This window comes from Olea europaea, chromosome 10 (assembly GCF_002742605.1).
Source record: "Olea europaea var. sylvestris chromosome 10, O_europaea_v1, whole genome shotgun sequence".
NCBI classification, from domain to species: domain Eukaryota; kingdom Viridiplantae; phylum Streptophyta; class Magnoliopsida; order Lamiales; family Oleaceae; genus Olea; species Olea europaea.
In genome coordinates, this window is record NC_036246.1 from 45,575,821 (window position 1) to 45,601,811 (window position 25,991).

The 25,991-nt window shown below is 36.4% G+C and overlaps 4 protein-coding genes across 4 annotated transcripts; 2 read left to right on the plus strand and 2 right to left on the minus strand.

The window, feature by feature from the left end:
- Nucleotides 1-80: 80 nt before the first annotated feature.
- LOC111402545 (transcription factor TCP4-like) lies at nt 81-2,421 on the minus strand. The gene is made up of 2 exons (XM_023030926.1): nt 479-2,421; nt 81-367 (listed from the first exon to the last, which is right to left on the minus strand). The coding sequence occupies exon 1, from the start codon at nt 1,706-1,708 to the stop codon at nt 521-523; it is 1,188 nt and encodes a 395-aa protein (XP_022886694.1). The 5' UTR covers nt 1,709-2,421; the 3' UTR covers nt 81-367; nt 479-520.
- Nucleotides 2,422-4,707: 2,286 nt separating this feature from the next.
- Nucleotides 4,708-8,180, minus strand: LOC111402546 (malate dehydrogenase, mitochondrial-like). Its single transcript, XM_023030928.1, has 7 exons — nt 7,789-8,180; nt 7,008-7,181; nt 6,757-6,925; nt 6,584-6,645; nt 6,338-6,459; nt 5,589-5,706; nt 4,708-5,187 (listed from the first exon to the last, which is right to left on the minus strand). The coding sequence occupies exons 1-7, from the start codon at nt 8,047-8,049 to the stop codon at nt 5,047-5,049; spliced, it is 1,047 nt and encodes a 348-aa protein (XP_022886696.1). The 5' UTR covers nt 8,050-8,180; the 3' UTR covers nt 4,708-5,046.
- An 11,888-nt stretch (nt 8,181-20,068) lies between these two features.
- On the plus strand, nt 20,069-20,920 carry LOC111400751. Its single transcript, XM_023028137.1, has one exon. The coding sequence runs from the start codon at nt 20,069-20,071 to the stop codon at nt 20,918-20,920; it is 852 nt and encodes a 283-aa protein (XP_022883905.1).
- Nucleotides 20,921-24,437: 3,517 nt separating this feature from the next.
- LOC111400752 lies at nt 24,438-25,064 on the plus strand. The gene has a single exon (XM_023028138.1). It carries the CDS (start codon nt 24,438-24,440, stop codon nt 25,062-25,064), a length of 627 nt encoding a protein of 208 aa, XP_022883906.1.
- The last annotated feature ends 927 nt before the right edge of the window (nt 25,065-25,991 follow it).

Here is a 25,991-nt window from a genome sequence, read left to right on the forward strand (position 1 = left end):
AAAAAAAAAAAAAACAAAAAAAAAAAAAAAAAAAAAAAAAAAACCTAATTCATGATAGAATAAATCAAAAAGCAGCAAAATAACATGAAAAACAGAAAGCAATTCAAATGGCTTGAAGCAAAGTTGAGCTCTACTAAGTCACTCAGATAAGAAATATGAAAATCAAGCTGGAATATTTGGACAACTGATACATATAATAGCAATCTGGGATTGAAAAACCCGAAGCTAGACTCAGTATTCTTCTTCCCACGGTAGTCTTCATTGAATTAAACTCACTGAAAAGTCTCCTGAGAACCAAGATTCATCTACAACAGCAAGTACTTGAATTTTTAAGGGTTCTTCTCTTATTGGACAAACAGATAACATCCTGCAAATTGAGTCCAATGTAATAGAATGCTACCGTACTAAACATAGAGAACATGATATGAAGATTAAATAGCGTTGAAATAAACTAAAAAATTGGAATTTAGAAGGTTACCTGTTTATGAAGAGGAGAGCTATTTCATTATGTGATATAAATTCAATGGTGAGAATCAGAGGAAGATGGCTTGTCGGTATATCCATCGTGCTCCTCTTTATCAACTTGAATTCGTGCAGGAATATGAAACTCGGAGAATCCACCTACTGTTGAGGTGAATTCGACACCAGATATTGATGATGAATAAACTGGCACGACTGGATGATGCTGGCTATGGTCAGCCGTGGCGACACCTATGGCGGATGGGTCCGTCCACGCACGAATTGAAGGTGTGTTACTGGACTGAAGGGGTCCCCTCTCAGAAGAAAAATGGCTTTGGCCTAACAGCTGCTGCAGCGCTGGTGGCCAAGTGAACAGATATCCTGCTGCTCCACCACTCCCACCGGTGATATCTCCACTGGTGTTCCAAGGAGTCAGTCCCTGGAACCGGCTTATTTCTGTGGGCTGGTGCTGATGGTGTTCAGACCAGCCTGCGTAGGAGCCATCCAACCCCAGTAAGGAGGTTCCATTGAATGAGACTTGAGGCTGAGAATATGCTTCTTCAGTGTGGTGGGTGGGGTTCTTGTGGTGCGGCGGCTGAGGCTGATGGTGGTGGAGCATAAGTGGATCTTGAAATGACTGCAAAGAGAGCCTCAGATCCTGACTCTGGCAACTAGTTCTTGAAGTGCCAATTGGGAAAAATGACTTTAAAGTATCTGAAATGGAATCCGAATCCAAGGACGAAGGAAGAAAACTTGCGTTGGGATCCGCATTACTGCTCTGGTGCAACACTTGCAGCCCATTTTCATTTCCCAACATTGTCATTGCCCTTTTACTCGAAGAACCTGCAATATTAGGGTCCACCACACGAGCCTGATCTTGTTCTTCTTCTTGCTCTTGCTCTTGCTCAAAAATAGCATTTTCTGCAGAAAATTTTGTGTGATTCCATGCAGGCAATTGCTCGAGCTCATCAATGGCGGGCTTAGCCTTTTTTATGAGCCAATCCACTGCGTTGCTCGGGCGGTCATAGCCAAGCCGATCCTGGACATCGTAAAACTGAATAGCAGTGTGAGCAGCAAGACGTACTCGGCGGTCTCTGGGTCCTTTCGAGGTGCATACTTTACTGTGCCGGTCTTTTCGAGCGGTGGACCGTACAATGTGGCCGCCTTGGACTTCCACTATATGGCCGCCAGTACGGTTCCTCAGCCCTAATCTTGAAGGTATTTGTTGGTTACGAGTATTCTTTTCCATTTTTTCCTGCAATCTTGCATGTTCAGCACTTGCCTCAAATGAAATAGATGAATTCAAGAACAATCGTTTCTTGGGCGGCGGCGGCGGCGGCGGTGGTGATGATTCTTCTCCTCCTCCTTCCCCTTGTTCTACATATCCAGATGTCGTCGCAACCTGATTTTGGTTCCTATACGGATGTGGATTACGCCGAGGAATCCTAATAGAATCCAGACTCAAACCCTCGTTATGAATTTCTTTTTCCAGTTCTTGATTCAGAAGAAAACTTTGTAATTCTTGTTTACAACTTACAGTGGTTCGGCAAAATCTAAAACTGCTACCTTCCGAATCCCCTCAGAGAACAGAAGGCTAAACCATAACAAAATAATCTTAGCCTAACCCATCTTTTTGCTCCTTACTTTTCACAACTTTTGATGATAGGGATGAGGGCTACTATCTATACCCTAGTCTGGTGCCTTTATTCAACAAACTTACTACAGGAATACAAAGAAGAGAGATCTCTAGTCTAGGGTACTGTCCCAGTTGAAATATCAAAGCTAATCAAGATGAGAACCTATCAGTAATTTAACGGTAAAAAAAGTTGTCTTACCAAAATCCCGTCAGTGTCAGAAGCATATGATGATTTTGTACACCGTGCAAACATAAATACCCACCCAGGAACACTCTTTCTGGTTCATTTACAACTAAGGCCATGTTTGCTGAGGTGTGAATAAGAAAATTATGAGGCTGTTTGGGAGTGATTTTGAGAATTGATTTTTTGACCTTTAGAAAAAAAAGTGGGGTCCACCCGTGAGAGAAGAAGTCAAATATGACGGCTGAAATAGTAAAATAACGTTCAAAAAATCAATTTTTTGGATGAAAAAATCGGGCCCAAACAGGCCCTATATAATATTTTTACTCTTTTAAGTTAAAGACAGGCTACCCATTGGAAAACTTTTAGTTATGATTAAGCATAGCCAAACATGTTGGCGACTTGTTACAATTTTCACCATTGAATTGCCTCAGAATTTTTTAAATTATTTAGTCAGTAGTTAGAACAAATCGTTATATTAAGTTAAGGGGATGTGTTACGCAGAGACAGATCCTTTCCTTTCGCTTTCTTGAAAATGACCTCTTACTGCTTTTTCCCACCTCCGTTTCACTATTTCTTACTCTTAAATTATTGCTTCATTTCAGAGGATACAACTACGGCGTTCATTTTTTTTAATTTTTTGTTACTTCTGTCATGACACGACTTGAAAACGGTAAAGGAATGACTCGACTGGTTTAGGAGTTTTTACGCGTAACTTCATCGAATTGTTACTCGTACCAAGTCTCATTTTTCAAAATGAGAGTTTGAGAATTAATTTTTTGACCTTTAGGAAAAAATTGGGGTCCATCTGTGAGAAAAGAAGTCAAATATGACGGTTGAAATAGTAAAATAACGGTTAAAAAATTAATTTTTTGGGTAAAAAAATCGGACTCAAATAGGCTCTTTATTGATTGTATGTTTAAATAAAAATGCGTGAATTATGTACTCTCAACTTCAATTATTGATGGATATAAATTTAAGTCCTCGTTTGTTTTCCATTATCATTAAAATGAAAAATATAATTGTTATACATCACATCAAGTCATCAAATTTGAATTTTTATCTCTTGTGTGGAGTCCGTAAAAACTATATTTTTCATTCTCATTTTTCAAAAAATTAGAAACAAACGGGGCCTAAATAAAATGACACTAGCATCTCCTTTATTAACTGATTAAACTTATAAAAACTTGACAATTATTTGGCATTACAATATTTTTATTTTATTTTTCCCTGCTAGGTTGATTTGACAACATTATTATTGCCCACTGCTTTACTAGTAGAGTACAACCTCACTGTACTTACTTCTTCGACATGGTTATTAAACTATGATCTAGCTTTTAAACAATAATTTGAAAAGAAATTTTGCTGTCAGCATAATTTTTTAATAATGGTTGTTATTAAGAAGTTTTTGACTATTTGGTTGTCCCTCCAAAATGTGTCACTTTTGAAGTGATTTTATATTATAACTTATTAATATGCTACACAAAAACTTCAATTATTTCTTTCATATCTCATATTTTCATGAATAATATTTATTTCATATCCTATAAAATCTATTAAAATTAATATTTTAATTAAATTAGCAATAATATAATATTTAGGGCTTGGTGCTGATTATGAAAATTAATTTTTTGACTGTTAGCTTGAAATATAGATCTCACATGTGAGTGAAGAGACCAAAAATGATGGCTGACTATGACGAGTAACGATAAAGAAAAATTGATTTTTTTTTTGCTTGAAAAATCGGAACCAAACGGGAGCTTAAATTTTATTTATCCAAATTATACACATTATGGCGGTTGAAAAAAAAAATTATATATGTTACATAACATATCGACGTACTTAAATTTGTCATCCCATATGTAAGATAAAAAATAATAATTAGAATATGGATAAAAATATGTTATAAATAATTCAAAAAGAATCTCTAAATTGTATGTTTTATCGATATATTATATGTCGGATAACTTAAATATGTTTGACATTTTACTAAATTAATAATGACATGTGATATTATTGATAAACTATTCAAAAGAATCTTTCAACATGTTCTAACGTATTGTCCCAGATTGGTGTAAATTAAAATCAAAAGTTATTAATTAAAGTTTATAAAATATTTTATTAAAATTAATTGTTAACTTTGATTTGACATTAAGATCAGATTTTAATTAACAATCATGCTGGGGTGCCAGATAAATTTTGACACCCAAGTTGACCTACACTCACAGTCGGGGTGGATGGAGTGCCATTTTTTAATTTTTTATTCCCATGAGGTCGGCTAGGGTCTCATATCAATGTGAGTGTAGGTCAACCGAGGTGTTAAAATTCATCCGACACACTAACTTAATTCTTTAATTTATCCCAAACAGGGGCAATGTAACTAAGATCCTATTAATTCAGACTTGTTTGCAATTTGAAGAAAGTACAAAAATGGAGGACAGCTTTCGAGCTTTATTGAGCCGTGTTTGCAAATTGATATGAAAAGCAACTAGATTATTTTCCAACACTCGAAAGTGTCAATAACACACAACCACCCGCAAGTGAATAACATTACACACTAAGCAACTAGACATAACCAAGCAAATGTAGCTCATAGGTGAACAACTTGGTTATCTAGCCGGTATTATTTTAAGTAATGTGCTCTAAGCCCATTTCGCAAGGACTAGTCTCTCTAGCAGCATGGGCAACTTCAAAAATTTAACTTTGGCAATAAAGAATGCAAAATTGTGTCGAGTTCTTAATGATGAAATGGAGTACCATAGAAGCCATTTCAACTCTGATGGACAAACTTGATTCCCTTTTCAATGGAGGATTTTAGCTCAGGCTTGAGAGCTTCTAGGCCTTGCTGCTCGAATTCAGAAAGCAGCCCCAAACCTAGGACTTCCTCAACACCATTCTTCCCAAGTCTCACCTGGCATTGCACACAACATTGAAATTAGTGGCCTATCAAAGAAAAGAAAAAAACTTGGAAATGCAATAAGCAATCTGAAAAGCCAATAACTGAACTTGCAAATTCAGAGGTGAAGGGAGCTGCAATGAGGTTCTTTGTAAAGGATAAGAAATGGTCATACTTATATGGATGCCTAACAGTATGCGTGAAGCAACTTCTCATAGCATGAAACCAAATGCCAATTTTTTTTTTTTTTTTTTCAAAAATACATTCAACCAAGGCTAATATATAATAACCATTCAACAAGGTGAGTGAGATTCAAATCACTGAAAGGACCATTTACCAAATCATTCCTATTGCAAGCTATCATTATTAGTAACAAAGTGTTTGTTATCATCATTGAACAAATTTTTTGAACTCACCTTGGATGCAAAGAAGGGTAACTCGGTGACTGTTGACTGCACAAACGAACATTCCACTACATCCGGGACTCCATTAAGTCCTTTCAAGCAAGCATCAGCAAATATAGCCCCTGCATAACTACAGAAAGCATATTGCTGTTAGTACAAATTAGTTAAATCAACCAATCACTAGCAGAAATACACGAATAGCACATTAACAGACTGCCATGGCTTAGGAAGATGTGGTAGGCTAGGGTACGCTTCTTTAAATTAAAATGTGATAAATTTCAAGCTCCAGATGATGCAAAGGAAATTTTTATGCCATAAAAAAATTTCTGTATTTTCAGTTAATGATGTAAAGGAGCAGTAGTTATATAGAAGTTTCTTCCACAAAATTCACCTTTTCATCACAATACCTTTTACTAAAAGGATAATTAGGAATGATTGTACCAATTTGGGATTCGCCAGGGATCCCCGCAATAAATAAAATGACTGTGCCTTTACTGTCATGTTCTAAAGAACAATTTATAGGAAAGCTATCTGACGAAAAGGAGCCTTTTTTATAGAAGACGTTCTTTTTAATTCAGAACTTATAAGGTTTACAAAGTGATCATTTGGAAATTGAATACAGTAACCATTGATAATATGTGAAAATCAAGCCAAGGTCATCTAAGAATAGAACAGACCAGCTTGATGCTCAAAATCAAGATTCTACTCCAAAAAAGTGATCACCAAAAATATCTAGAAACAAGTGAAAGTACAGCTCTTACGCCATTGAGAGGGTAGCTGATCCCTTTCCGGCCTTAGCTTCGACGACTTCTGTTCCACCATCTTGTGTTCTTTTCGTGAGCGCTTTAATGTCTTCATCAGACAAATTGGCTCTTGGTGAGGCCTAATACCATACATCAAAACATAAGTGTCAGCATATTCTGGGCACATATGCACTCATAATTCCTACATTTTCCCAAGTATATTATGATAAGAAAAAACTGAAAAAATCAATGTGAAGGCAGAACCTGTGAAAACAATGGAAGAATCGTTATGCCTGCATGACCACCAACAACAGGTACATTGACCTCTGCAACAAAGAGAGAAAATTTAGGCAATGAACTTTATTTTTAACAATGCAAAATCAAAATATGAAGCTAACAATCGCTACTCTGTAAGTCAATAATCACTATCAGCATACCCGCCACATTGACTTTGGCCTTGCCAGCATAGAATGTCTTGGCCCTAACCACATCAAGTGTGGTCACGCCCAACAGTTTCTTCTCATCATATACTCCTAATCCCTTGAGGACCTCAGCAGCAATTGGGACAGTGGAGTTCACCGGGTTGCTAATCATAGTGACAAGTGCCTGATTGAAATACAGTGTTATTAAATCACGGGTAAAATTCAATAATTGAAAAAATATAAATGTAAAGAAAGGCAGGGCTCACATTTGGGCAATACTTGCCAATGGCAGAGCAAAGAGACTTGACAATGCCAGCGTTAATGTTGAAGAGATCATCACGGGTCATACCAGGCTTTCTGGGGACACCAGCTGGAATAATGACAACGTCTGATCCCTCCAGAGCCTGTTTTAGCTGGTCATCTCCCATGTACCCAGTCACCTATCCATACAAGCAAAATACATAGATAAATTATGTGAGCAACAGCACAATATAATTAATGAGAAACAAACAAGTAAATATTTGAAAGTAAACAGGTTACAATTTTACGGATTTTTATGAAGAAAAGGAATTGGTGATATGAAGATCGAGAATACTCATAGAACATTGAACTAGAAAGAAAAGATTCAAACGTGCAGAAATGATTAACCAAAATCCCAATAATTCTGAATTGTAAACAACCAATCAGAGTTCAAAAGAATGTGAGTGAAAATGATTTACATTTGCAATCGTTTCTCTTTATATGTTTCATGATTGATTTACAACACAAGAGTTTATCAATTCAATTTCCCCCGCGAGTCTATAAATATAGTATAATTAGCAATTGAGCAAAATCCCTGTAACGCTCTACAGAAGAAAACGATATAAAATAAATCAAGGCACATAAAATACAATAGAGAAATTAGGTACACAAACCAAGCCAATAAATAAATAAATAAACACTAAAACCCTGAAAAAATACCGAATAAAAAAAATCAAACCACATAAAAAACCACCAAAAAATAGCAAAACGTAAAGATTAATAGTTACAGAGGGAAGCGTAAGGGACCTCAGATCTGGTGTTAATGTGGCTGACGTCAGCGGCGACCCCGGGGGTGCCGGCGATATCGTAAAGGGCTAACTTAGAGACGAGCGGGTTCAGCTTCATCAGCAAAGACAGCGGCTGGCCGATCCCACCGGCGGCTCCAAGAATGGCGACTTTCCTCTCAGGCGCCAACTCCGATGAAAAGCCACGGCGCAATACATACGATGATGATGGAGCTACTGTAGAGCTCTTCCTGAGAAGAGATCTCAATATAGCTGCCTTCATTTCGTACTATCACAGTGATACCGTAGATAGAAGGAAAATTCAAAGGAACCAAAATGAATTGACAGCTTGTAGAGAAGCGTAGGGCGAGGGTATATATTTATGGTGGGTGCGTAGATCGAGAAGTCCGCTACTTTGTAAAAGTCACCCATCTTGAACTCTGTGATACATATAACATATTTTTCATCTTAATTGCGCCAAGGGTCCCTAAAGTCTTGAATAATTACACTAATGATCATTAAAATTATTTTATTAAAATAATAATTACTCAAGTTTAGAGATTAAAATCTGATTTTAATTTAAATCAAAATAAAATAATCAATATTAACCACATTTTTCATGGATCCCACAATTTCTCAAGCACACATTTCAAAAACTTCTATCAAAATATACTAAATAATCTAATTTTAATCTCACTAACATCTTCTTAAATAAAAACATGAGTAATCAATTGATAACTTTTTTTTTAGTGAGCATACAGAAATCGAAGATAAAGATTATTTAATTTTGAGTTACTCGTTTAACTAACTTTCAAATTTTAACATTGTTAATTGCTATTTAGGATTTTCATCCGCCACGAATGATTTTTCTACCACATGGTCAGCGAAATTTTGATAGATGATGGTTGAATAACATTATGTAAACGTAAGTGAGCAATCAATAATATTTTATTTTCTAGATGAACAAGCAATAATCAAACGTAAATGTTGACTAATCATTTAATTAGATCAAAGATTGAGGGTATATATTTATCATGTGTGGATAGATCGAGAAATATGATGCTTTTAGCTCTCTAATCAGCAATGGTCATCCATCTTTCACTTTGTGATACATTTTTTTCATCTTAATTATCCCAATGATTCATGGAAATTTGAATAATTACATCAATAATCATAAAATGGTTTCCTTAAGATAATTATCACTAAATTTTTTAACTGTAACATCAATGATCACTCATTTTAAAGCATTAGCGTTAATCCCATGTGACGCTGCAAAAGTAAGCAAAATTTTGAGTTAATTATTAAGATTAAACGCATTAAATTGATAAAATGTGATTTGATTTTAATTCTTGACAATTTTTTATACTTAAGTAGTATGTTTAACCCGTTCTTTTTTATATTAACAACCTGTTTGGGAGTTATTTTTTGACCCAAAAAATTGATTTTTTGATCGTTATTTCACTATTCCAACCGTCATATTTGACTTCTTCTCTCACAAGTGAAACCCCATTTTTCTCCTAACGGTCAAAAAATCAATTCTCAAAATCACTCCTAAACAGGCTCTAAATAAAAGGTTTTGTAGACTTTACATGATAAACAATGTCAAGTAAGTTGATAAGAGTTTGTGGGGGGTAAATTATATGTATTTCCTCCCTTTTTATGCTTGCTTTTGTGGTGGTCCTGTGGATAAGAGTTTGATGGAAGACTTTTTAAAAGGAAAAATAAAGTAAAGGAGAATATGGAAGAACATATTCACATTAATATCGTTCATTTTCTTTTAACTTTTTGAAACTTTTTGAAACTTTTTCTTCATTGTAAAATACTCAAATTTGGATCGAGATGAATCAGCTTGACTCCACGAGTCTCATGAGACGAGCCCATGAGCTTGCTCCACATTCCACCTCGCCCCAATCACGAAAAAGGCAAGCCTGATCCTGGGCACAGGCAAATGAGGCCCCGTGCGTCTGGCCCAAAACCATAGGGGGCTTATTATGGTCCAAAGTTTTTTTTTTTTTTTAAATTAAAAGAAAGAAAAGGAAAATAGTTTTTTCATTAATTGTGAAATTATTGAGATATATTTGTTGTTTTAATGTTGAATTTTAAGTTAGCAATATCTACATAACACACCGTTGAATTTTGCATTTACGTTGATTTTGAGGGCCTAATTTTTTAATTTCGTCTCGAACCCCGATAATCACAGGACCGATCCTAGAAAAAGGAGGGTCAACTTGGTCTATATAAATGGTGAGGGCTGGGTGCAGTGTAGGTGTTTGCTGATGAAGTGGCGGTAGAAATTGGTTTTAAGCCGTCACATGATTGGTGAAGATGGAGCAGGGTGGGTAGTTTTCGAATGATGGAGAAGTAGGAAGGTTGCCTCTTCCATTTGTCATCCATTTCAATACAGTGCAAAGGGTGAAAGATTTCAGTTTCGATTTTTGCTTTCGTAAGCACGTCCAATCGTTAACTCCTTGAGTCACTATCGCCTTTTCTAATATCGTCTCACTGTCACAATTGTATGAAAGAAATCCATCTTACAACGTGACAGATACAGCTACTTCTTGTTTTTTTTTTTTTTTTTTCTATTTCTTTTTAAATTCTTTACTTATATAATTTATTTCATTTTAAAATTAGGGTGGAGTGGTCATTTACATAAGACTTGATTGTCAATGGTTAGTCCAATAAGAATTTATTTGAGCCACATTGTTTGAAATGATAGATTTTATAATAGCGATTTTTTGAATATTGTGTCGATATAAAATAGAGAAAATTTTGAAATTTATATGTAAAATTATTTTATTAAAAGAATATGAGATTGAAAAATAAAAAAGTTTTTATCTTTAAAGGACGAAACTCAAATAAGAGTCGAGTATGGCCAGCATACAATTTTTTATGTTGGGAGTCACAAATAGATGGGCCGGAGCCATTGTCACATGAACTTCTTAGTCACCATTTGACCCCCATTTTTTGAAATGAAAATGGGTCAAATAGTATTTTTCTGAAAAATGAGTGAATGAAAAATTAAAAATGAAGGAAAAGTTTTCGATTTATGTGTAATATTCTTTTATGAAAGATTATGTGATTGAAAATGGAAGAAAGAAAAATAAAATAGAATTTAACAATGGACTCAGGCTGTAATATTCCCAAAGTTAAAAATTAAATTAAATTAAAATATCAATCACTACTATTTGGTTTTGATTACTACTTGCTCGTCCAAAAATAAACAATTACTCATTGCACACTCACTTTTACACAAAGTTATCCATCTTATCACTCATTTTAAATCCATCCATCTATGTGGACAAAAAGATTTATGTGGTAGATGAAAATCCTATGTAGCAATGTACATAATTAATTGAGGACAAGCAGGATAAACTTGCTTTAATTGAGTGTAACTTTTCCTTCAATTTAAATTACATTTTCTCCTTCACCACAAAACTACCGTCCCCAATGAGTTCTACATTTAATGATTCCAAATCACCACAAATTCATACGTAACCTAAAGCAAAACGGGGAAGGTGAATGAGTTCTGCATTATTTCTTTTACAATATATTTACTTTGCTTCCCCTGCTAATCGATTCCTTTTCACAATGGCAGAGCTCATTTTGATATACGGGCAGCTTCTGGAAACATTTTCGCACTTCTGTGGGGCTTAATTTGAATATCATTTTTGGTAGAGGAAATTAGGGTTAATATGAATTTATTGATTTCTCAATTTGAAGTTCAATATGCAATCGTCGCAAATTGAGAGAGGAATGGTTTGGGTCTGATTTTGGGAAGAATTGAATTAAGTTATGGAGAACAAATTGTTTAGACTTAGTCCCCATTTGGCCCCCATTTTGTGGAAATGAAAATAAGTGGAATAGTTTTTACTTTTTTTTTAAAAAATGAGTGATTAAAAAAAAAGTTTTCGATTTACGTGTAATATTATTTTATGGAAGATTACGTGGTTAAAAATAAAAGAAAAAATGAAATATAATGGAATGAAAATTAATGGGGGCCAAACGTGGGCTTATTGTGAAGATTTAGGAGAATTGAATCTTGATTTGGGGGAAAATGTTCTTTCAAATTTGGAAGGAAAAAGTTATTTTAGTTAATTAATTTTTTGTTCAAGCTGTTCAATTATTTAATTTAATACTGTTATTGACAAGCAGGATGGTCGATGGATGAATTTTAAATGAGTGATGAATTGACAACTTTGTCTTAAAGTCAGTGAGCAATGGGTAACTTTTTATTTTTTGGTGAATAAGTAGTAATTAATATTAAATGTTGGTGATTGATTATTTAGTTAACTCCGAATCTATATCAATGTTTTAAACATCGACCCAAACATCAACCCGAAAATGAGAAAGAGTCGACCTTCGATTGAATCAAATGTCAAAATTAATTTAAAAAGTGAAGTGAACACTCAAATAATTAAAATTGCAAAAGGCTTGATCCCACATCTAAAGTTGAAAAACATTGTATAAGAATCTTCCCTTTTTTTTTCTTTTTTCTTTTTTTTTTTATATCCAGGTATCCCAACTTACATTAGACTAAATCCCGGACCTCCAAGACCCTTGCTCCTAGAACCTTTGAGCGGGTAAATCGCAGATTATGCCTCAACTGGATCACAGGTTCCCCCCATTGTCTATACACTTCTGCGCACAAGAGACCCTCCTCCACAGTAAATGCTCCATACCAAATATTTGGCCGCAGGTTTCTACTAGGAATTGAACTCTCTACCCTGCCGCTGGAAGCAAGACAATGTTGATTGATCCACCAGTTGAACTGTGCTCCGGAGGGCAGAATCTTCCCTTTTTTAAAAACAGCAATTGGAGGTTGATAAATATTGCAAAAGGTTTGATACCACTTCGGAAGTTCAAGAATGTTATGCAGAAAACTTCCACTTTAAAAGCAACAATAGGAAACGTGGTCCTACAAATGCTAGAGCTCATTACCAAGTTAAAAACTTTTATACACAGTAAAATGGGTCAAAAATCAGGACTGATTTTTTTCGGGTTTTCGATTAAAACGGCAAGTTATACGGGCTTTTACCGATTTTTTCTTTTTCGGTTAATACATTAAGGTTGGATCGGTGTTGAGATCGATTTTCGATTTTTGTATTTGAACTAATCGGTCCAATCCGATTTTCATAACGTTGATCTATAAATTAAAAAATAATAAATTGCTAAGCAGTGTTTCTTTGAATTCTTTTTTTTTTCTTTACGTCCTTTTCATTTCGTATTTTAGCCAAACAAGATTGTTTGGGGTAAGGATTGAGGAGCCTGGTTGATGGAATAGAGTTAGTTGTTCCAATGGTCAATGAACTTATATTTCTATCTTCGATTATTTGCTGAAATTTAAAATATCGAGCTTTGACCACTAAACTTTAAAAAAAGTTGTAAGTTACTCACAAGCATAACTTCTGTCTCGAACATTTAACGAATTTGATGACGTGGCTGACGAAATGCACATGTGGCGTCCCATTACACCATTAAACCCTAAGATATTCGAATTTTGTCCACTAAACTTTAAAAAAGGTTTTCCATTACTCACTAAACTTTGAGATGATTCAATTTTGGGCACTGAATTTTAATGTAGTCAAACTTGGATCATTAAACTTTGAAAAATCTTCTGCTGCTTATTATAAATTTGAATTTAATTAGGGGAAAATTTTATAACTAAGAGGTTAAGTATCATCCCTTTCAAAACTAAGAACAAAGGTTTTAAATTTTAAAAATAAGATATTTATTAAATTTTATTTATGATTTAATTAATTAATTATTTATTTATTAAATATATTAAGACACAAATCTATGTAATTTCACAAATTAACGATTTATTTAGTCACATATTATTTTTCGATCACAAATCAAAAAAATTTATATGTCATGGATTATTTTATAGCCACAAATCCAAAATTTTATGGGTCATAGTTTGTTCAACGATCACAAGTCAAAAAAATTTAGGTCACGATTTATTTATCGATCACAAATTATAAATATAATAAGTCACAATTTATTATACAGTCATAAATTATCAAATTAACAATTTTTAAGGTCACATATTATTTTTTGTCACAATTTATCTTTTTCATTGGCCACAAATTTACTAAATTAATGATCACAGTCAACCAGGCAATTTGTGACCATTATCTCACCACCGACTCCTGCACCACCAAGGGCGAATCCAGGGTCCAATGTCAACTAGGGTGGATCGCTAGCGTTAAAAGTTTACTATCGATGGCCAACGTCCGTGATAGCGGGATTATTTATTAATATTTAATTAAATAATATTCAAAAAATCGTACAAATTAAAACTAAAAGATACACCGCTATAACTAGGTACGGACTTTCATTTTGGATGAACAAATCGTTCCATATTATGCAAAATGCCTTACTTTATTTTTCAATTAATTTGGCATAATATACTAACAAAATGTCAATATTCAGATTACAATTAAAGTTAATTAAACAAACATTATTATATTAACAAAATTGAAATTATTTATGTGCTTAAATCAATTTTATGTGCTTGTATAATTTCACTTTCTCGCAATCGATTTTTTGTGAACGAAAAGTAGAACATTTTATTAATTAAATAAGTTTTGTTGAAAGATTCACTATGACACCAAGGCCAATTTTCCTACAAATTCATCCACCATTATTGACCAAACTCTCAAATAAATTGATTAGAGGGAAAAAAAGAAAAGAAAATTAAAAAGAGGGACAAAGCACCGGTTAAAATGTTTCTACTTGCATTAAACTAGTAAAATTAAACATTTATTATTTTCTTACATTATATGTTAGAAACCAATAATTGTCGTGATGGTAAAGTGGTTAATATGTTTAAGGAAGGTAGTAGGTTTGAATTTCCTTCCTTACATTTGTTTTGGTAAGAATTGTTGAAATACAAAAATTATAAAAAAACACAGGACCTTCAATTCAATAATGGAATGGCTAATCAGCTAAGGTAATAGAGATGTGTGCATTTAAAATGAATTATCAAATATATAATCTAAAATTTTTATCTATTATCAGCAAAAAAATTTCTCCGCAGCGAATCCAGCTAGGGCAACTCAGCGAATCCAGCTAGGGCAGTCGCCCTAGCTTGCCGGCCTCTAAATCCGCCCTTGATCACCACCATCATCGTCTCCTAAACCACCACCACCAATTCAAACAAATCAACTCATCGCAGAAAACAACAACATCGCCACCCACGATCACACAACACAGAAATGCAAAAATCAACTAAAATAATGTCATCGCACAACTAGGCTTTGACTTCGTAGCAACCGTAACGTCAAGCCACTACCTTCACCAACTCACCGATCGCGATGAGATCGCTGCATCACCAAACACCTAGCACCAGGTTGTGAGTGTTGTGAGCACATGTGACGACCACCACCACCACTACCAAACCACCTCAAAACCACCTTGTGACCATCGTTAACGCCACCGCCCCATCACCGCCACAACCACAATCAACACAACCCAACAACATAACACAAACTTATCCCACCACCATAGATGCAACCCAACCCAACATAAATGCATAGCCATCACCACCACAGTGCACTGTAGATCGCTACAGGATAAAGTCACTATAGAGGTAGATGAGGTCACCCACAAACGCTGGCCGCCGCCACCACAACGCACCACTTTGTGGAGTGATGCCCTCGAAGAAGCGGGCAGCAACGACGTCGCTCCACTGCGTGTAGACAATCCACTACTTCACTCAACAGCGTAGGATAAAGTCACTAGATAGGTAAATGAGGTCACCCACAAACGGTGGCCACCACCACCACAGTGCACCACTTTGTGGAGTGAAGCTGTTGGAGAAGCGGGCGCAACAACGTTGCTTCACTGCATGCAAACAATGCACTACTTCACTCAGCAGCGCAACACGGCTTTGAGGCAGCAATAGCCACCACCAATACAATTAACAGTGCTGCTACGATTCAAAATCATTACACAACCACCACAAAACACCACCAATCACAATAAAACACACCACAAACACCACCTACTACAATAGAATTTGAATCTGTATTCGCCATCGTCGTCGTCGCCACCACCACCACAACACCAAATTTTCTCTCATGAGCAATGACAACGTCTCTATATTATGTCCACCATCTCAAACGAACTAATACCCACACCACCGACGCCTAACACCATGTCACCATTTCCACCACACTGTCACCAACAATTGCAAAACACAAATCGATGAAGGTCTTAGAACATCTTACTCTTTTTTTGCTTCAACCAGAAAAAACTCAAAGCCTCAATGGCGATCTAAAAGCCGTGATCTCAAATCTGTGAACTTTCCACGGATAGCGATGAGTGCCATTGCAATGAACTGAGTCAATGACGTCTTCGCTATGCGCACCATCTACTGTGCAGCACCGTAGAAAGCGCCTATTGATCGGTCGAGATAGAGAAGGTTGGGTAGGAAAATGGATGTAGATAGAATAGAGAGAAAGGTAAAAGAGAGATAGATTTAGCCCATGTTTGATGCCCATTACTTAAAAATGAAAATGGGGGGAATAGTATTTTTTAGAAAAATGAGTGGTTGAAAAAGAATGAAAAGTTTTCGATTTACGTGTAATATTATTTTATGAAAGATTGTGTGGTTGAAAATAGGAGAGAGAAAAATAGAATGTAATGTAATTTAATTTAATGGGGATCAAACAAGGGCTTAGAGTTTGCTGTTTTTGGGAGTTGCAGTCGATTTCCATTGTATTTTAATTCTTTTTTAAAAAATTAAATTATTAAGGCCCTGTTTGAATCCCATTATTTCCTCATTAAAATGAGAAGTATGATCGTTATCAATCATATCAAGCCACCAAATTTGACATTTTATCTCTTAAATGGGGTTCATAACGGCTATATTTTTTATTCTCATTTTTACAATAATGTAGCTCAAACGAGGGCTAAGATTTTAATTATCTTCTAATTTCTAGGGAAAAAAACTTGTAAATCTTCATTTTGAAGTGAGAAGTTTAAAAGTCTAGTTACTTGTAATTTTCACTTTAGTTAAGTCTTTTTTTTTTTTTTTTTTTTATCTCCCATTAAAACAAAATTCTTTAATTTTCATAATCATTTTTAACTATACATTAATACAATAAAATATTTTACACATAAATTCAAATAATTTCCCAACATTCTAACCACACGTTTTCCCAAAAAATACTAATTAAAACTCATTTTCTAAATAACGGCCATCAAACAAGGGCTAAAATTTGAATATAATTTAATTTTAACAATAAATATACTTTGTATTTCATTGCAATTAGTAGTTACTTCCTTTCCACAGTTTTACAAAACATCTTCTATTGCTCACAATAAATTTGGATTTAATTAAAATTCATTGTTAAAATTTGGATTTAATTTTATTTAGCAACAAATTCATTGAGTGTTTTGTTGTAAAATTCAAATATTATGATAATGGTAGTTTAAAATTCTGCAAAAATAAATTAAATTTAACTAATGGTATAGACAATGCTTGAAAGCTGTTCAAAAGAAGTGACTACTAATTGCAACAAAACACGTAATATATTTATTGTTAAAATTAAATTAAATTTGAATTTTAACAACAAATTTTACACTCTACTTGATGACCATTATTTTTTATTTTTTTAAAAAAGAGAGTTTTAAATGGTGATTTTTCGGAGAATGTGTGATTAAAAAGTTTGAAAAAATTGAAGTTCACATTAAAATATTTTATTGTATAAATGTATGATTAAAAATGAGGATGAAAATTAAAGAGTTTTGTTTTAAAGAGAGATAAATAAATGATTAATTAAATCTAAATTTATAATGAGAAATAAAATATGTTTTTCAAAGTTTAGTGGCAAAGTTTGACTATATCAAAGTTTAATGGCCAAAATTTGACCACTTTAAAATTTAGTGAGCAATAGAAGATAGGGGAATTTACACAAATGTCACTAAAATTGAAAATGCAAAAAAAATTTGGACATTCACCAATTTCTTCCAAGAATGTCAATTTTTCCCTACAAAATGTCCACTTTACCCTTTAACACCTTTTTGGAGCAATAAATGCTTGATTTGAATGCAATTAATGTTATGATGTGATTAATTTATTTTTGCTTTAAATTTAATATTGAAGATATGATATTATATTGTATAATAAGATTTTTTTGATTAAAAAAGGGGTGAAATCTTTACAAAATACACACACACACACGAATTGAAAGAGCTTCTTCTTCTTCATCATCTCCACTCCATCATCAACAAGGAAAGCCATTGACAAATTTGAAAGGTAAGGTAGTAGAAAAAAGTTCATCTCATGTCATAGTTGACTACTTTAATTTTTCAATAAAATATGATCATATTTAAATGAACCCTTTCAATCTCTTATTCATTGATGTAGTAAATTTTTGGTATATTTTAGAAAGAAAAATTATACCAATATTATATAGAAAATGTGAAGTATTTCATATATAATTCAACATTTAATGAAGCATTAAGTGATATCTTGTTCATTTCTAAAAAGATACAGTGATATTGTAGTTCAGAATTTATTATGGCCTTTACCGTTTTCAATAAATTCGTCAAACAGTGAAGCACATGGAATTTATCTTTCTCGAAAGTTATGGCAGTAGAACTGTCGAGTGGTATCTTGGAAACTGTCGGGTTAGACATTTTAACTGTCGAGCTCGACATTTACTGACTGTCGGGATAGAAAATGTAATTGTCGATTTCGACAGCTGAAAACTGATCATCTTTTATATCTTTGGTAGTACATGGATGTAAGTATTTTCGTGTGCCAATTTGATGTTATGAAATGTCGACATATGAATCTGCAGAATTCTCACTTTTGCAATCCTAACATTTCAGGTATGAGTCATGATTTCAGATTCATCGTGTCACATGGAGGAAACTTCATTCACTCAGATGATGAATGGAAGTGGAGAGGGGACAAAACCACTTCCATTTTAGTGTCGAGAAGTATTACCGTAGCGGAACTTCTGTTACGATTGAAGGAGAAACTTGGTATCGTTGAATCCCGCAATGCAATCGAATTGAAATTCAAAGTCCCGAACTTGATTCTACCTCCGGCAGAGATACGCGACGATGAGGATCTACAGTGGTACATATCTGTTCATAAGGAAACTGCACTCTGCATCACATATTTGGTATCCGAGCTCCCAATTGTTGGTATGGCAACAGATGCAAACTGTGAAGGGAGCTTGTTCGGCCCAACGGAATGTCCACCGAATGTACAACATGACGAGATGAATCATCAGCACAGTGTGTCGCAAACCGAACGACCCGAACCTCCAATTGAGCGTATAGAGGCTGCAGCATCCGTCGAACACTTAGAGAACCTATTACATGGTGCAGATCGTGCTTTTATTGCTGAAATAGATGAGACAATGTCATCAAATTCCAGACGTTCGTGCACAGATGAGTGGATTACAACTGCAAATACATCGGTTCTCGCCGAGAAGCAAATATTCTTTACCAAGAAACAGTTGTACTCGAAGCTTCATGTACTTGCTTTGCAAGAGAAGTTCCAATTCCGGGTAAGCAGGTCAAGCTTGAAAATGTTAACAGTTGTCTGTGTGGATGATAATTGCAAGTGGATGCTACGTGCTTCTACTGTCAAGCAATCTGCAATCTTCATGATCCGTAAGTTCGTTGTAGTTCACACATGTTCCCTTGATTTTCGTCGTAACGCACATCGGCATGCCACTAGTGCTGTAATTGCGGAGCACATTTTGGAAAAATTGGATACTCCATACCGATCATATCCGCCTACTCATATTGCACGTGATATGGAACGTGAGTTTGGTGTGAAAATCAGTTATAGCAAAGCACGTAGGGGGAAGCTCCATGCCTTAAATATGCTACATGGTACACCAAGGGACAGTTTTCAGAAATTATCTTCGTACTGTCACGTCGTAGGAGAAAGTAACCTGGGGACCGTTACCCACATCGAAGTTGATTGTTGTAATAGGTTTCCTTACTTCTTCGTAGCTTTTGGTGCAAGTATTCGTGGATACATGCAGTACTTAAGACCCGTTATTTGTGTGGACGGCAGTCACTTGAAAGGTCCATATAAAGGTACACTCCTAGTGGCAACTGCCCAAGATGGTAACAAACAGATTTATCCGTTGGTATGGGGGATCGTGGATGCTGAAACCAATAAATCGTGGAAGTGATTTTTGTCGAACTTGAAAGACCTTATAGGGGATTCCGAAGAACTCGTGTTCGTTTCAGACAGGAAAAAGAGTATTCAGAAAGCTATTTCTCAGTTGTTTCCGTCGTCTCGGCGTGGTTGTTGTATATGGCATATGGAAAAGAACCTAATACAGCGGTATAACAACGCAAGCCTATTATTTCTATTCAAACGAGCTGCTACAACATTTCGGGTCGAGGACTTCGAACGACTCATGGGACAGATTCGTAGAGTGAGCGAAAGAGTGCACGAGTACTTAGAGCGAGCGGGATATTCATTTTGGTCCAGAGCACTATTTATTGGACACCGTTACAATATTATGACAAACAACAATGCAGAGTCGTTGAACTCGATGTTGAGAGATGTCTGGTCGTTACCGATAACCTGCTTGGTTGAACACATTCGGAGTATTATGCAGAAGTGGTTTTACGAACGTCGAGTAAATGCGGAAGAATGCAGTACCTTATTGACACCAAGGATGGAGAACGAGCTACGGACGACTTTCGAAAATGGAACTAGGCTTCGAGCCCATGCCCTGACAAACAACTTGACGCAGGTTGGAAAATCCAACGACACGGACATAGTTGACTTGTCCGAAGAAACCTGCACATGTCGTGAGTTCCAACTAAACTGTATGCCATGTGTTCATGCAAGTCGTGCTGCTTGCTTTAGAGGGAAGACGTTGTACGAGCTTTGCTCCCGTTATTATTCATCGGACTACTGGAAGGGTGCCTACAGCGAAACTATATATCCTGTTCCGAGGGAAGTGGATTGGGTTGTTCCGAGCTTAATTACATGTACTCCTATTTTCCCACCACTCGTACGTCGTCCTCCAGGTAGACCACCAATCCGCCGTAAGCGTTCTAGGTATGAGTATGCATGGTCTACCAGAAAATGTACCCGTTGTGGTAGAGTCGGTCATAATCGGACCACGTGTTCAAACCCCCGTGTATCACATGCTCCTTAAAGATTTGCAGGTTAATAGACGTTGTATGTTAATTATTCCGTACTACATCGAACATTATGAAGTTACGATTTACAGTTTGTGATCATTAATGTTCTTGCATGTTGCGCATCCTGTTGTGCACATAAAGATTTCACTGTCTGTCCAGCACGTAGTAAACATCCCGCCCAGTTCAAATGTCGGCCCCGATAGATGTGTTACTTATTCTCGACAGTTGACGAAACCTTGCACTGCACTCACGGTCTGCGTCACATTTACATGTTGTGACCTCTAAACACGAGAACGAAAAATGTTTGATACTGTACATATATATTTTTTCCCATTTTGAAACGCAATCTTCTATCCCCTACAGATTTACTATCATTAGCATCATCTTAAATCGAAATTAAAGGTAGTGCAAAACGCAATCTTGAATCCCGAAGAAATGTACAATCATTTGCGTCATCGTAAATCATGGATTAAAGTTAGTCCATGATACACACCTTTCACAAGATCTGTTTTACATACTGCAAAATACATAACCATTTTTGTACATTTTATTGATACTGCCCGACAGTTGACATGTCGTCCCCGACAGATAGTCTCAGTAATTCTCGACAGTTCGACCGGAAAACGCAAAAAACATGACACGAATTGCATCTTAGAAACATGTTCACGTGGACTTTTTGGTATTGTCTTAACTAAGGTCATCCCTACAAAATATCTTACTATACAGTACTTATTCGCTACATTCCATGGGTCTCACATTAGTCGTCGTCGACAACTAAACCACGGTCCCCGCTATCCTCACCTGACTCGTCGGAAGAGATGATAATGACCTCATTTGGGGGATCGTACGCCATCCAGTCGTCGTCATCGTCGGAATCCCCCTCGTATCCGGCATCCAGCTCGAACTCCTCATTGAGGACTCCATTCGGTGATTGCGCACCCTCGTTGGAAACAACTTCTAAGTTGGGAAAACGAACAGGGGAAATGGCTCCCCTCCCAATACGAGGGTTAACTTCCTCCTCATCTGACGAAATATAAATTGGAAAAAGCGGAGATGAACCAAGAACTGGCAGTGCCTCGTTCATGTTCAACGGTTCGTTGCTTCCTGTGGAAGAACTCATTACGTGAACGTATAGTAGTACTAAAGGAATGATAAGTGTCTGTGAGAAGGTGAATGGGTGACAATGGTCTTGAAGGAACTTGTTTGTAAGTGAGAATGAAGTCCCACACTTTTTATAAGCAAATTGAAGGGGAAACAATTATGGTCTCCATCTACCCAACCACCAAGTCAATTCTCCTAGTAAATTTGAAATGCAATTGGTGTGATGGTTGAATAAATGAAGTGTACCTTTATCCCCCATTTCCCCATACTTAGTACAATGTTAAACACTCTTTAATCATGTGCACAATTAAGGAAATGTGCATATCTGCAACAAAAACCTGCTCAATCTAATTGCTACTTTTAAGTTGCCATGGTTGTAATGGTATAGTTCCTCACACGTACGGGTCATCATCGCAAGACACATGGAAGACGAACAACGAAATAATTATTTTTACTAATTTCATTGATTTATGAATTACTTTTTACCGTGGTTCTCATGCTCTTGACAGTTGTAACGACTCATCTTCTCGTTGCATCTCATGTATGTGCCTTAATGCCTTAGTTTGAGAATTTATCATAATAATATCGTTCCCGATTAAAGCTATAGTGAAGACTAGATACCACTACATAAATTTATGAAATATAACATTCCCTATTTAACGTAACCAACACCGGTGTAAGAAGCGTAACACAAATTAGAAAATCTTAAAAACTCGAAGTATATTACTACATCTATAATAAGATTGGATCGAATATCAACAATATCAAGAAAACAGTAGTTACAAAGTATTTCGGGAAATTGACATGTTGCCTACGCATGTTCGCCTCCTCCAAGAGAAAATAAGCGCACACAATATGTCCAACAAAAATATATACCAAACAACAAAACGAACCTGATTGATAGAATCAACAAAGGTAAAATAGCAGACACAATTCATAAACACTACAACTACCGATCAGCCAAACAAAATAAAATATGAGGAATCTGTCCACGTATCACCACGATACGCAAGAGTAATGAAAATGTAATGTAAAACGAATTCAAACAAAAGTTATTTATCCAACATGTTAACATCCGTCACCACCTTCACCAAATCGCTGACAGGGTATTACCAACTACAACACCACCGTCGTGCTGTCCCCACAGTTCACACCCCTTTTACTTCTTCATTTGCTTCGCCGCCCTTGTATATGGAGTCCTGGCCGCAGGAGCTGGACGTCGCACCCGTGCCGAGCGCCGACTCATCGTATGAACTCCGTGTCCTGGTTCGGCTACACTGGCGGGAACAGGGACTTCAGCGAGATCGCCTACGAGAATTCAAAAGGAGGGGGGAGTTAGTGACCATAAATGCCCTTCATGTAGCATACGTAACATACAATAAGTGATGCAGAGAATGAACTTACCATCACCATCCGTAACATCGCAACCCTGTAAGTCGGCATCGTTGTTCGGGGCCGCATGTGAGGGCTCCATGGCTCTTCCATCTGACATTACAACACATTTGTAACTGCATATGTGTTCGACGTTTGCAGTTGGAAGATAATGGAAGCGTACAGGAAGAAAGAAAATGAGAAAAATAATTCCCATGTTACCGTTCAAATTCGGGACGGCAAATATCGGCTCCATCTGTTCTCCACCTAATTGGAGACCACAATCACACCACATGAATATGTTATTGCATTTTCATGAATTCAGAACGGAAGTAGATGACATCGAATATAGTAGGGAAAAATCGTAGCACATGACAACGTACCTATCTGTTCGTCGGTTGCTANGAAGTTGATTCTTGTAATAGGTTTCGTTACTTCTTCGTAACTTTTGGTGCAAGCATTCGTGGATACATGTAGTACTTGTGACCCATTATTTGTGTTGATGGCAGTCACTTGAAAGGTCCATACAAAGGTACACTCCTAGTGGCAACTGCCCAAGATGGTAACAAACAGATTTATCCGTTGGCATGGGGGATCGTGGATGCTGAAACCAATAAATCGTGGAAGTGATTTTTGTGGAACTTGAAAGACCTTATAGGGGATTCCGAAGAACTCGTGTTCGTTTCAGATAGGAAAAAGAGTATTCAGAAAGCTATTTCTCAGTTGTTTTCGTCGTCTCGGCATGGTTTTTGTATATGGCATATGGAAAAGAACCTAATACAGCGGTATAACAACTTAAGCCTATTATTTCTATTCAAACGAGTTGCTACAACTTTTTGGGTCGAGGACTTTGAACGACTCATAGGACAGATTCGTAGAGTGAGCGAAAGAGCGCACGGGTACTTAGAGTGAGCGGGATATTCATTTTGGTCCAGAGCATTATTTATTGGACACCGTTACAATATTATGACAAACAACAATGCAGAGTCGTTGAACTCGATGTTGAGAGAAGCCCGGTCGTTACCGATAACCTGCTTGGTTGAACACATTCGGAGTACTATGCAGAAGTGGTTTTACAAACGTCGAGCAAATGCGGAAGAATGCAGTACTTTATTGACACCAAGGATGGAGAACGAGCTACGGAAGACTTTCGAAAATGGAACTAGGCTTCGAGCCCATGTCCTGACAAACAAGTTGACGCAGGTTGGAATATCCAACGACACGGACATAGTTGACTTGTCCAGAGAAACTTGCACATGTCGTGAGTTCCAACTAAACAGTATGCCATGTGTTCATGCAAGTCGTGCTGCTTGCTTTAGAGGGAAGACGTTGTACGAGCTTTTCTCCCGTTATTATTCATTGGACTACTGGAAGGATGCCTACAGCGAAACTATATATCCTGTTCCGAGAGAAGTGGATTGGGTTGTTTCGAGCTTAATTACATGTACTCCTATTTTCCCACCACTCGTACGTCGTCCTCCAGGTAGACCACCAACCCGCCGTAAGCATTCTAGGTATGAGTATGCATGGTCTACCAAAAAATGTACCCGCTGTGGTAGAGTTGGACCACGTGTTCAAACCCCCGTGTATCACATGCTCCTTAAAGATTTGCAGGTTAATAGACATTGTATGTTAATTATTCCGTACTACATCGAACATTATGAAGTTATGATTTACAGTTTGTGATCATTAATGTTCTTGCATGTTGTGCATCCTGTTGTGCACATAAAAATTTCACTCTCTGTCCAGCACGTAGTAAACATCTCGCCCAGTTCAAATGTCGGTCCCGATAGATGTGTTACTTATTCTCGACAGTTGACGGAACCTTGCACTGCACTCACGATCTGCGTCACACATACATGTCGTGACCTCTAAACACGAGAACGGAAAATGTTGGATACTGTACATATATATTTTTTCCATTTCGAAACGCAATCTTCTATCCTCCTACAGATTTACTATCATTAGCATCATCTTAAATCAAAATTAAAGGTAGTGCAAAATGCAATCTTGATTCCCGAAGAAATGTACAATCATTTGCGTCATCGTAAATCATGGATTAAAGTTAGTCCATGATACACACCTTTCACAATAGCCGTTTTACATACTGCAAAATACATAACCATTTTTGTACATATTATCCTTACTGCCCGACAGTTGACATGTCGTACACGACAGATAGTCTCAGTAATTCTCGACAATTCAACTGGAAAATGCAAAAAACATGACACGAATTGCATCTTAGGGACATGTTCACGTGGACTTTTTGGTATTGTCTTAACTAAAGTCATCCCTACAAAATACCTTACTATACAGTACTTATTCACTACATTCCATGGGTCTCACATTAGTCGTCGTCGACAACTGAACCACGGTCCCCGCTATCCTCACCTGACTCGTCGGAAGAGATGATAATGACCTCATTTGGGGGATCGTACGCCATCCAGTCGTCGTCATCGTCGAAATCCCCCTCGTATCCGGCATCCAGCTCGAACTCCTCATTGAGGACTCCATTCGGTGATTGCGCACCCTCGTTGGAAACAACTTCTAAGTTGGGAAAAGGAACAGGGGAAATGGCTCCCCTCCCAATACGAGGGTTAACTTCCTCCTCAT